Source organism: Chamaea fasciata, unplaced genomic scaffold (assembly GCF_029207755.1).
Source record: "Chamaea fasciata isolate MVZ Bird 193981 ecotype frontalis unplaced genomic scaffold, bChaFas1.0.hap1 SCAF_3, whole genome shotgun sequence".
NCBI lineage: Eukaryota > Metazoa > Chordata > Aves > Passeriformes > Sylviidae > Chamaea > Chamaea fasciata.
In genome coordinates, this window is record NW_027094088.1 from 50759310 (window position 1) to 50772300 (window position 12991).

General features: G+C 44.9%; 1 protein-coding gene across 1 annotated transcript in view; it reads right to left on the minus strand.

Annotated features, from left to right (window-relative positions):
* NHSL1 (NHS like 1) overlaps positions 1-12731 on the minus strand; it is a 177983-nt gene extending 165252 nt beyond the window's left edge. The window contains exons 1-2 of the mRNA XM_066178962.1: positions 12117-12731; positions 11062-11501 (exon numbers count right to left, since the gene is read on the minus strand). Of these exons, the coding sequence (XP_066035059.1) occupies positions 11062-11419 (358 nt within the window). The 5' untranslated portion in view covers positions 11420-11501; positions 12117-12731. The remainder of the gene's footprint in view (positions 1-11061; positions 11502-12116) is intronic.
* Positions 12732-12991: the final 260 nt, after the last annotated feature.

Below are 12991 nucleotides of genomic sequence, written 5' to 3' on the forward strand. Positions count from 1 at the left end.
CCCTAATAAATTCAAAGTTCCACTAGAGATATACCTATGCTTTCATTTGTCTTTGGGATTAATTTATTCATATTTTTATAAGACACTAATAATAATCTAGATTAGAAATACCATATGTGCATAGACATAACTAGGGGTAAAACCAGTGGAGCACAAACATGCCAAGCTGACAGGAGCTCAGATGAAGACAAGCTTTTGTCTATCATGACCTAATTCATTTTTCTACCAGTTGCACTACACAATGCATTTAAATCATTTAAATATTTGATGCGTTAACCTGCAGCACATTATCTCTATGCACAATGCTAAATTACCCGCTCTTCATCCTACCTCTTACAAGCTGCAGCTATTCCCAGACTGCAGCAAGTTTCACAATTTGTCAGCAAGGTTATTAACAGTAAAAAAATGTTTTGTAAAGAAAAAGCTACTGTATTTTATGTGTTGGGAAAAGGGGTGGGAGAGAAAAGCATGCTCAGTTAGAGCAACACGGTCAAAACAACACGCCTTGAAGAGCACTCCCCTCCCATGTTACATACCACACTCTTCAGAGGGGACATCACAAATTACAGAATCCAAGCCAAACTCAGCAATGAGTGGGAGCAGGCAAGATAATAAGCATTGCAGATGGTTTTAGTCTTCATTACCATTCAGTAGACACAATGTCTCTGAAACAGATATGGACAAACAGAGGCTTTTGTAACATGACAAACTAAAAAGCACCAAAAGCTCTATGTTTTTGTGGCATTCTTCACCTCAGGCAAATACTCTGTGGATTTCTAATTACCTGCTCTTCCTTTAGACCTCAAAAAAGCCCATAACTGTTGTGAAACTTTGGGTTCTTCAAAACAGCCCTTTTTAAGCCACACTTAACTAAATTACCATCTTCTGGATTCACTCGTATGTGTTATGACTAGACTCTCTCAGGGCGAAGAGCCTTCTAACTCGAAGTTAAATCTGCATTGTGGCTGTGCTGTGTAAGTGCTTCCTAATGTTTTAAGGAAATCTGTTATCACAAACAGACCCACACCGCAGTTTAACCTTCCTTCAGGATAAGCAGGCACAGCCTCCCTCCTCTCCACCCAGATTTGGAGAAGGGCAGCCTTGTTCTACCACTGACCATCAAGACAAGGCAGGGTAAGAGAACTGACTCACACTTGCCTCGTTTTCTCCAGCTTTCCTCTCTTTCCTGAAGGTAAAGATCACGATTATAGATTACAATTCTACGTATATAGTAATTATTATATAATTATAACTGCAACGGTAATTTCAAAATCAACTGCAATACTGTATTTACACTGAAACCACCCTTGTTATGATCATGCTTGCCTCCCCAGGAGGAGGCAAATCCCGTGTGATGCCACCCGGGATTCCAGAGGCGCAGAGGCAGAGACACTTGGGCTCATGTTGCACAACCGGGCTGAGCCCAGCTGCAGCCCAGCGGGGTCAGGGCCCCCCCTCCACAGGACTGCTCCCTGCAGGGCTCCGGCTGCCCCAGCCTGCCCAACAGGACTGCACACGCTCCCCACTGCCAGGGCAGCAGCCAGAGATACCAGGAAGGGTGTTGGCCCCATGGAGATCAGTTGCCATACCAGTTTCCCATATCTGGGTTTCCAACAAGGTCGCAAATGCAACTGGTACAAAACCTTTCAGTTCTAACCCCGTTATCATCCTTCTGTTTCCTACCATAGCCATTCCCTGTGGCATGCATTCAGCCATGCAGAAGGAGTTTATGGTAAGTATATTTATACCTCAAAATACTTGATCTTCCATCACATACACATTATTAAAATAAAGTTAGCAGGAGGAACCACACAGTGACTACCTACCTTTATTTTAATAGAACAAGGAAATAGTTCAATGAACAACTTTCAGAAAATTGCATCTAAACTAACATACCAAAGCATATTTATGACCATTACTGTATTTTCATTCTTTCTTCCTCATAACAAATCTAGAACAAACTTATTTCTTTTTCATATTTAAAGATCTTAAAGTTCACATAAGAAGGCTTCCATTTTTTCAACACTACAAATCAAAATAGTATAAAGGAGGCTATAACCATGTACTCAATTGCATTATTGTTCATATACACATGAACATGTAACTTCAGTCTTACAGGGCGGTCATTTTCAGACATGCTTGGGTTCTTAGACTCCTGCAAAGAAATATTTTTCAATGTCTAGAACATATCTTGGAGGGAGGAAAAATAATTCAGAATTTGAGTAGAAAGGATTTTATTTGCATCATGTCCAGAATAATGGGTGATGGATTTTGTGCTTTGCTTGTGCTATATTTCTTCTAAACTGAAGATCAAACATCACAGTTAATGAAAAGTTTTGTTCCCATTTCCTGGTAGTTAGCTTCTTTTTTTCTACTTCACAAAGCTTTAAGCATCTTAAGGACAATGTGGCTAACAACATTTTGATAATTTCTTTTTAACTTCTAATGATACTGCATTAGCCAAGCATCACTTGGTTTCTCAGTCATTCCAAGCAGATTCAGTTACTCACCATGAAGTAGATACTGAACAGGAAGGGAAAGCCACCACCACTTGCTTGGGAGCTCTTCCCTTCCATACAGCAGGAACAAAAGGTGCCACTAGAGATAACCCACAAATCACTCATCTTGGGTCCTGCTGTGCTTCCTGTAAGCAAACTCCATGTGCTGCCAAAAGCTAAAACTTGCTAAAGTAGAAAACAAAAGACAGACACCCATTTGCAAGGAGAGACTGGGCTTGCTGTCTTACTCAAACCCAAGATTTTGAGAAACTACGAATGTAACACCCAGACACAAGGAATGTATATAAGCCACTCACTGGCAATATTTATTCCACCACTTAAAACTGATGAGAGCTCTTCTGTAACCAGCATTCTGACACACACACACACACACACACACACACACACACACAAAAAAAAAAAAAAAAAAAAAAAAAAAAAAAAAAAAAAAGGAGGACAAAGACAAAAGAAGAGCATTCAAATACAACACATCACCATTTAAAACATACCGTAGAAGTGTCTTGTTTACATTTTCCAATTGGTTGCTCAACAAGAAAAAAAAATTTAAATCCCACCATTGTCACTATTAATATGCTTGAAATCACTAACATTTTTCCATTATGATTAACATTTGCATTTAGTGCTAGTAGAAAGAAAACTCAGTGGCTAAGTTCTTCAGATAGCATCCATAGTTCCAATACACTTCAGGAGGCAGCTGTTCTAGTCCTAATCTCTGTAAAGTAGGAGCTAAATTAATTAAAAAATCACAATCTTAGATTATTCAAAATTTGGTTAGCTAGGCTACAGCCTGATTACAGTAACAGGAATTTCCAATCAACTAACTCAACAGATCTACTTGTTATCAGGATGTCAAATTAAGAACTTCAAATTAAGAACTGCTACTCACATTAGGGAATTTAAACTTACTGAAACATTAAAATGTCCTCTGAGTTTGAAAGTTACAAGAACTCAGCCACAGACACATTAAAGTCAGTTCCTTTGAGGGTTTTTTTTAATGTCAAGTAATCCCTTGATATTCTCACTTCCATCACTGTAATGGTGTAAATGGTTTTGCATTTGGTTTATGCTCCTATGGCAGAGCAACGGTCACATTCGGAAGTGAAGCAGTAAAAATGAAGAAAGGGGCATACTCAGTTATTATGGTGCTGTCCACTGTGCCACAACCCCAGGCAGGAAGGCCTTATACTGGGACTAACACCAAGGGGTTATGAAATAGAGGGGTGAGAGGGGCCATCAGGAGAAAGCCAGAAGCTCCATCAAATTCCACCCTTTCCTGTCTCTGCCTCCCATCTCCTCACCTCCTTCCTCACTAATCCGACCGCCTATCAGGCCTGCAGAGGGTGCTGAATTTGAGGAAGGCAAAATGCTGAGTTTTAACAAGTGAAATGGGTGGTGAGGTGCAGAGCACACACTGAAACTGTCACACCTCAGAACAGGGAGAGGCAGCTCAGAGCACGCCTGAGGTGAGTGAGGAGTCTAAACTACTAAAGAAAATGAGGAGGAGAAAATAAGAGCAAGGAAATAAAAAAAATTTATCAGGTCTTAACCTAAAAACTGTGTAGTACAGGGGCTTCAACAGGCAACTACCCAGAAGAGCGATAGCAAAGCAATTGGTTCTGCCACTCTCTGCAGGAGCTAACTACCCTGCCTCCAGATTGCATAGTGCCCTAAGCTCAATCACATTCATTGGATCTTAAACATTTATATTCTAACTACTCCTAATTCTTAAAGGGCAATGAAATCTTGTATGCACAAAGCTGATTAAAGGACAAGAGGCCAATAAATAAATAAATAAAAACAACCTAACTTAAACCACCGTAATATACAAATGACAAAGAGAAAAAACCCATGACAGCCTGAAGCCAGAAGCAGCCCTGCCCAACTAAATTATGGTAGGATATAAGTACAAACAACTTGCAAAGTCCACCCACATTAATCTGTGCTAAACCCACAGGTAGCAAAATATTTTCTTCTAGTCTCTTAAGTGGCATGACATCCAGGCTTTCTGGAGACTGCCATCTAAGCAGCAGGTTTCCTATCCAACCTACAGCCAAGAACAACATTTAATTAGCATGTTTAATTGATCTTGTTAACTGTTAGGGTGGACAGCTTTGATCTTGCCTGCTGATAGCTAGTTTAGGACTACAAAAGAAACTGGGGCTTTGCATAATTGCCAAGCTTTCAATGTGTGTCTTTTAATTCCTTCTATTTCCCAATCCCCCTTTCTGTTTCTGCTGCACTAGTGCTCTGGATATCCTGTTATCACAGGAAGCAAAGAATATGCCATCATTTATTTTATCATTTATTTGAGCATGCAGGTGAAAAAAAAGGAAGATGAGGAAAGGGAAATTGCTGCTCCTTCACCCAGAAACACAGGAAGAGGCCAGGAATTACCACAGTGAATCTGGCCTGGGCACTATTAAATGAACTACTGCATGGCTGAGGGCAGCTAGCACCAAATACTTCAGTGGAAGATGCAGGAAACACTAAGCATGCGTGGGATAAGCTGCTCCCAAGCCCCCTTGAAAGCCTGATCCCACTTTCTGTTGATTAGAGGCTGGTTTAAATTCCAGGACAGAGGGTTTAAGGAATTTCAGTGGCTTTCCACTGTGATGTTCTATGTTTGTTAATAGGCTGATCCAAAAAATTATTCTTCTGCAGGAGATCCATATTAGCTTAGAGAGAAGCCCACAAGACCAAGATTACTAGCTTGCACTCAACCAATATGAGACTGTGCCAATACTAACAGGAAGAGAAACTTCTAAGGGCATTTTAGTGCATCCTAAAATATCTAGGAACCTTCAAAATAGATCCTAATTGAAAACAACTAAATACAAGTATGTTTAATTCATTAACTACCTCTCCTAGACACTGTTTTCCTGAATGATCAAGCCAATCATAAGTTCTACGGAAATAAATGTTCGTAGGTGGTGTATAATAGGTTCCGAGCACTGTACAAAGGAGCTCTACATTTCAGCCAAAGAGTGTCAACCGTTTTCAGAACAGCAAGCCAAACCCTCATCAAACTGAATTCAGCTGGAGCTTTGCCACTCAGCAGGACAACGACTTGGCCCACCATCCCCATGGGAAATCTTTTTCTAACTCAGACTTTCTTCCTGCTTATTTCAAACGAAATCTCCTTTGGATCAGGTTGAATTTCCACAGATAATTAGTCTTGCACTAGCTAAATAAAACAAGAGTTATATTGCTTCTGAGAAACAAACTGAATAATTACAACAGGGTTAAAGAGAAAATTTCTTATTTTCTTTCCCGGGGGAACTTAGGAATTAATTGTTTAACATGGTTGAACTTCGCTGTTGAATCTTCATATTGCACAGCAACAGAGAGAAGTACCAGAGTGCGGTCACCTCAAGCATCTGTAATCATGGATGAACTGTAGCTCCCAAAGAGTGCTAGAACACAGTTCTTCACCTAAAAGCCTGTCTTTTCTCACCAAAGCTTTCTCGTGAGCACACTGTGGTTTTGGTGGTTAGTTTGGGGATTTTGGTTGTGGTGTGTTTCGTTTTCTTTTGTGGGGGTGTGTGTTGTTTGACTTTTTTTATCCCTAAACCTTTTGCTAAAGGTTTCTTCTTGTTGCTGCAAGACGATGAATATCTTGTATTCTCTGTCCTTACACCAGAAACTATAGAAAGTCAGCCAGCCCCTTCATCTCCTTCCTACTGCTGATACTGTCTCAAATAATGCTCACTTTTGGTGGCTTGGGATGGAGGAGGGGTTTCCCTAGGAATAAGCTGAATAAAGCTTCCTGTTCAGCTAAAGCAGGAAATGTGCTCCAGTACTGCCTTACACACAAAGAGTGGAAAATACTTACTAAACAAAATAGCAGGAGATGAAGTGTAAACTGGATTGTCCTTCCATCATGCAGACAAATGGAAAGCCACACTCCCCACACCCCCAGCTCTCTTGCATTAATATGCTTAAACTTGGAGGGGGAAAAAAAATACATATGTATAGACACTGCATCAAAATCAAATTATTATGTTATGCCTTTAAATCCAAACACTTAAAGGATTTTAAGCAATGCTAATTAGGAGGCAGCATTTCCTCCCTCCCACAGAATCAGTTTCTTCTTGTTAAAACAGGAGGTGCAACTGGCCAAACCCCATCCTGCTAGTGCAGACACTGAACCAGAAGTTGTCATTAGGTTAGCCTTCCAGCATTGCTCACAAATCATCTCTTCAGAAAGACTTTAAAATAAATAGCAGAGAAGAGGGAAGGGACAGCCTTCCAGTCTGTCAAATCACTGGGATTTACAGAAAAGAACAGCAATAACATTTTTTGCATAAATAACAGCAGATGGCAGAGGACAAAGATTAATGGAAAAAATGTCCTTCTTCATGCCCTACAAAAACAATGACTGTTTAAGGTCCCACAGCATTTCCCAAGTGCTGGCCTTGTAATTCATGCAAGATTTCTCCACAGCCATCACACGCCTTTTGATGAGCGCTGATCAATTCAAAGAGTCACTTGTCCTCACCCACCCTGATGTCTAAGAACCAAAAGTGATGAAAAACTACATCACCTGATGGCAGGTCACAGCTACAGAGGCACACTGCTAAAAAACAAAAAGCTGTTAGGCAAGTCCGGTGGTGTAAAACACATTATGGCAGCTGGATGCTGGAAACATACGACAAAACATCATGCAAAACAGCAACACACATAAGCTTAATGAAAACCTGATGAAAGACTGTTAAGAAAAGTACTGAATTTAATTAATTCTCTAGACGTGGCTAGTGCAGCTGAACTAAGGTCACAAGTACTGCATATTACACTTGAATTTTATAAACCACCTTGAGCCATTAGTGCCTCCCATCACCATGAGTTATAAACCAGTCATCAGCCCATAAGGCCATGTCTCATCATATTTTGATGTCCCTTCCTGTGGCACAACATCCTGCTCATTATGCAAAGCTCAAATACATGTCAGGAAAGCATTTTAATAGTTGGTCTTAAAAATAGCCTTGTATTGAAATTGAGTCAAGCACAAGTTTCTCAGCTGGGGGGGATATAACGAGAAACTTCTCTACCACTCTAAACAAAAAGTTAAAGACAGCTAAACCAAACCAGACAAAGCACAGTCATTCTATCAAACTCTCCAAGTATGTGTGGCACACCAGTACAAAGCCCTCGGAAAGGAGGCCTCCCAGCTGAAGGGCATGGCAGAATTCCAAGATGGGGAAGTTTACCCCTATTAAGGGTTGCAGAGACATAGCGCCTACTGCACCACAGCACATCCTTAACCAGTTTGCCACATCAGAAAGTTCTATGTGGAGCAGAGAATGGATGTCCTTGAATTAATGGATTCACTACAGAATACTGGGGAGTATGTAACAGAAGAGAAACATCAGAGATCACCTGAGACGTATTTACCTATTCATACTCTAATACCCAGATCTAGGAGCATATGGATCCTACATATACTCAAGGAGACACTGTACAGCCAGACCAGCAAGCACAGTCAATGACTGCAGAGTGACTAACTGAAGATGAAGAGCTTTGTTCTGCCTGCCTTCCCTCCCTCACACCCCTGCCCATGCTCAGTAAGGAGCAAACACTGATGGACCCGTTATCTGAAGGGTACTGCATGCAAACTTTACTTTGAAATAAAAGTATGATAGTGCAAAAATAAATTAAAAAAAAAAAAAACACACCAAAATTTCAAAGTATGTAATTTCACAAGCACCACAGACACACATAGCAGATCTTCTGCCAGCTGCCAGTCTGCAGCTGCTTCCCAAAAAGTGGTTGTAACCCAGATTTGAAGTTTTCTAGTCCTCTTCTGGTCCTTCCCATACAACATCATGCTGGGATCTCAAAAGTTTTGCTGGGACCTTCAGTTGCCAGAGGAAATTGTTGTCTGGGCCCCACAAAAGCCATTTATTCAAGTAGAAACTACCCATGATTTTAAAAGCAGGTGTACAATGTCCTATCCCCTCATCCTGAATGCAAGAGCAAATTACTTAAGTCATCTGACACAATGGCACGCTGCACCTGTGTGTGTACTTGTGCTCCACAAAAGGTGCAATAGTTTACAATATCTGCCTCACAAGAAAAGGTTTATGATTAGTAAAAAATCTAGTAAATGGGAATGCAATTATACAGTCCTTGTTGTCCTTACAGTCCTGCACCAGCAAACAGCTTTCTCCATAAGGCTTCAAAAATTGGAAGGAAAAATCCCCCTTGCCGTTTTTCCCAAATAAAGACATCATTATTAAACCATTCTCTCTGTTCTCCACGTACTTCCCTTTAATGTCAGGAACAGGGTTAAATTTGTGGGCAAGCCTGGATGGCTTGTATTGCAGAGATGTTCATGACTCTAACTGCAACTGAGCATCCTACCTGATCTCTCTGACCAGACTGCAGTATCTAGAAAGCCTATAAGAACTGTCACGGCTTTATGTGCAACTTCATGTCAATATGCTCAGCCTACACATCAGTTCCTAGGGACCGAATAGGTAAATAAAATAACTTTCCTTTACAAACAAAACAAAAACAAAATCCCCCAAACCAACAACCAACCAACCAACAAAAAAAAAAAAACTAGAATGAAATAATCCTTAATTCTCTTAGACTTAAATGAATGAGATCTTTGAAAAGTGAATATAGCTGCAGCAGCAATGAGATTTCAAGTGGCAAAACTGAATGAACAGCAGAGATGCCACTTAGCAAAGAATTTAAAATCGAACAGAGAAAGCCAAACATAAGAATTGCATCCAGTTTTGGGCATCACAATGACAACAGCAAAGACCATCAAATTAAAAGCAATAACAGGCTTAGCCCAAAGAACTGAGTTCTACCAACAACAACAAAAATTTATGAATATATAATTTGTGCAAAAGGATGACTAAGAAAGAATACAATCACTAAGAGTCTGACACATAGAATTTCAGGGTTTGCACAGTGCAGCAGTAGCCTTATTTCAGCCTTGCCTATATACATTGCATCAGTGTATGGTAATCATTAGTGTCCTAGTTAAACTGAGATAAATAAATACTGCTTCCTATCAGGCAATCAATTTAATACGCCACTATACTGCAGGTATCCTTAGTAATAACACACTCGCATTTCAAGTGTGACAGCGCAACACCACGCCAAATTAACATAACTATATTGGCAGAAAAGGTTATACTTGTCTTGATGAGGAAGAAATGGTCCTTCACTTTATCATCAGTTATAAAGCCCCTAAAAAAGTAAAACTTTCTGGCACAAAACTTCAGCCTCACACTTAAAAACCACAAGGTTTGGTATGGATGATGAAGGTGTCCCCTTCAGAGAAATCACATACTCAAGTATACCATAAGGAATAATTCTGCAATGAAACAGGTAAGTTATACATACAGAGTTCATACCCTTTAAATCTGATTTCTGAAAGGCCTTCCTTATCAATTTTGCTCATAAGTGTGCCATATGGAAAGTAAGCTTTCTACTTCCATTCAAAAGAAAACTCTGTGGTCTCTGAGCAACAACCCTGTTTAGGCAGGGCTTACACCTTATACAGCTGCCACAGAAGTTGCAACACTATTCTCTGGGTTCCTGAATGTTTCCAGCACATTGAGAAAGCTAAGCTGATGTTGCAAGCCATGTCCCACATTGTCTGTGGGGACCTTGGTCACGCATAAACAAAACTTCATGTACCAGATGCAATTTTTCCTGGATCCTTTCTCCAAAGTTGGACCAAGCCCAGGGAAAAAAACACCACCTTTTCCTATAGCTCTGTGTAAGTGTACAATTAGTCACTTCTAAGGGCCACTTTACAGGCTCTGAAAGAAACCTAAGAACAGCCTCCCCATGCTGCCACTACTTAGGAATCTGAGGCCGAATCTGCATCTTGCTGCCTGGGCTCCCTATGAAGTTGAAATTTCAAGTTTGAGATCAGCTCTGCACAAAGAACAGAAGCTCGAGAGAACCGAGAGACACAAAACCAGCTGCAAAATACATCCAGGTTTCTATTCACTGGGTCTTCCCATGCACATACAAAAGAATTAATCAGGCATGGGGGCTGAACTGTCAGAAGCTCGGCTGATCTCAAGTCTAGCGCAAACCCGGCATAAACACAAAAACAAACTCCTCCGGGATAACAGCGCTCTCAGCTGCCGGTGCCGGCGGCCCCCCGCCCCCGGCCGGGCCGCTGCCCGCCCTGCGGACACGTTCTCCCCCGTGAGCGAGGGTTCCGCCGCACAGCAGCGCTGGGGAAACACCCGCAGCCGCCAGTCCCGCACGCTGACACCGCCCCTCCCGCACGGGCCGGCGACATCCAGGGCCGGAGCGTCCCGGAGGGGGCTGAGCGGCGCCGCGCCACAGCCCGTGGGCACCGGCGGGACCGGGGGCGGCCGCCGTCCCTGAGCACGGGAAAAGAGACGGGGATGCTTAAGTTTCCTTCTTTCCTTTCTGTTTTTAAATAAATCACAAACCAGAGCCCAGCCTGCCGCGCCAACAGCCCCGCGCCACCGGGCGGCCGCCCCCCGAGCCGCCCCGCCAGCGTCCCGGACGAGCTCGCAGCGCCGGGGAGGGCGGTACTCACGGATCTTGACTTTGCGGTGGTCCAGGCGGGCGAGGAGCTCCTCCAGGGCGCCGAGGCGCCGCTGGAGCCGGGCGTTGCGGTGGCACAGGGAGTCCGCCTCGCTGAGGATCCCGCCGAAGATGTCGCCGGCGCAGCGGGAGAGGTCGGAGAGCTGCATCAGCAGCGACACCAGCGCGTACGAGCTGACCTGCTCCAGAGTCCCGAAGAGCGGCACCGCGCCGCGGCGGCGCCCGCCGCCCCCCTCCGCCGCCCCGGCGTGGTCCCCCGGCGCCGGGCCGCCCCGCTCCGCGCCATCCCCGCCGGCCTCTTCCAACCTGCACAGCTTCAGCGGCTCCAGGGTCCGCAGGGGGAACGGCATCGCGGCCGGGGACGGGGGGCAGCGCGGGGCACGGCAGCGGCAGGGGTGGCGGGGAGAGCTAGGCGTCCCCGGCGCGAAAAGTCTTCATCCGCGCAGCGGCCGCGGTGACAAAAGTTCAGAGCGAGGAGAGGGAGGGAGAGAGAGAGAACAGCACAACAACAAATGAATCGGGGCGGGAGGGAGGGCGGCCGGGCTAGGCGCTGCGGGGCAGGGGGAGAGCCGCCGCCGCCTGGGCGCAGGGGGAGCCCCGCGCGGCGCCCATGTGCGGGAGTGGCCCCCGGAGGCGGGAGCGGCCCCGGGAGGAGGGAGGGGAGAGGAGGGGGAGCGGAGCGGGGCGCAGCTCCGCCGCACGGCGGGCGCGGTGAGAGCCCGGGCCGGCCGGGAGACAGGAAAGAGCCCGGCTTTCTCTCCCCGAAGTGAGGATGAGGCGGGGAGGGAGGGAAAGAGGAAGCGTGGGAGGGGGACTGAAGCGCCCTGGATGCGGCCACAAAGGAGGAAAGCCAGCCAGAGGAGGAGGGGAGAGAAAGCCCAGACCAGCTCCACCTGGGGAACCCCGCGCCGTTGCAGGCACTTTTCTGAACGCACCAAACTCCCAACCCGGAAAGCGAGGGCTGGAAAAAGAGGAGGAGGGAAGGGAGGGGAAAAAAAAAAAACAAAACCTCCACGAACCTGGGGAAAGTAGGAGGCCGCCGCCTACCTGTGGCTCCCCGAACTGGAGCCTCACCCTTCCCGGCCAGCCAAGGTAGCTGCTCCCGGCCCTGCCCGGCCCCGCAGCGTTCGGTCCAACGGGATTCCCCAGGGAGAAGCCAGCCAGTCCGGCCGCCTCTGCTCGGCGAAAGGGGCCAAGCAAGAGAGGGAGCACGTCTCGCCTCAGCCCTTTCCTCTGCTGTGCTGCGGGTCAGGCCAGAGGTGCTGCTCCAAGGTAGAGCAGCCCGTCTAGGAACGGCGCGTTCTCTGTGGTTAATTTTTAGTAAGACTGACACTAAGGTAAGAGAAGAAAAAGTCTGGCCCATGACATCGAGTGCGGCAGCACTAAACGTTGTACATAATGCTGGTGTGGACCGAAGGCAGGTTCCAGCCTTAGAAGCCCCCACGCTTTGCCCGCGTAGGGCACAATCAGCTCTTCATGGAGATGACGGCTCTAATGAGCTATTCCCCACAGAACCAATTTAGCCCACAAGCAACTGTCAACAGCTGCTATTTAATTTTAATTGGACAATGCCCTACTGGCTCTGGCTCCTGCTATATGATAAAGAGAGGAACCCAATCCCTCTCTTCTTGTGGGAAAGGGCCCTGGGGAAAAGTGGTTGTATAGTTCCTTCCTGCCTCATAGCTTGTTCTGGCTCCTGCTGCGGCAGAATAAATGTGATGAAAGAAACAGAATCAGCTGGAGAGGGAAAGGTCCAGGGAGGTATCTACGTTCATTAGCATCTTGAGGTCACACAGTTTATGTTACAAAATATTCTGCATCATAGTATGCATCATCTGTAGCTTTAGCGTTTGTTGCTTAAGGAAAACCTGAAGAAAACCATTCCAATAGTAGTGTTTCAGAAATTCCTCTGTGCATGGAGA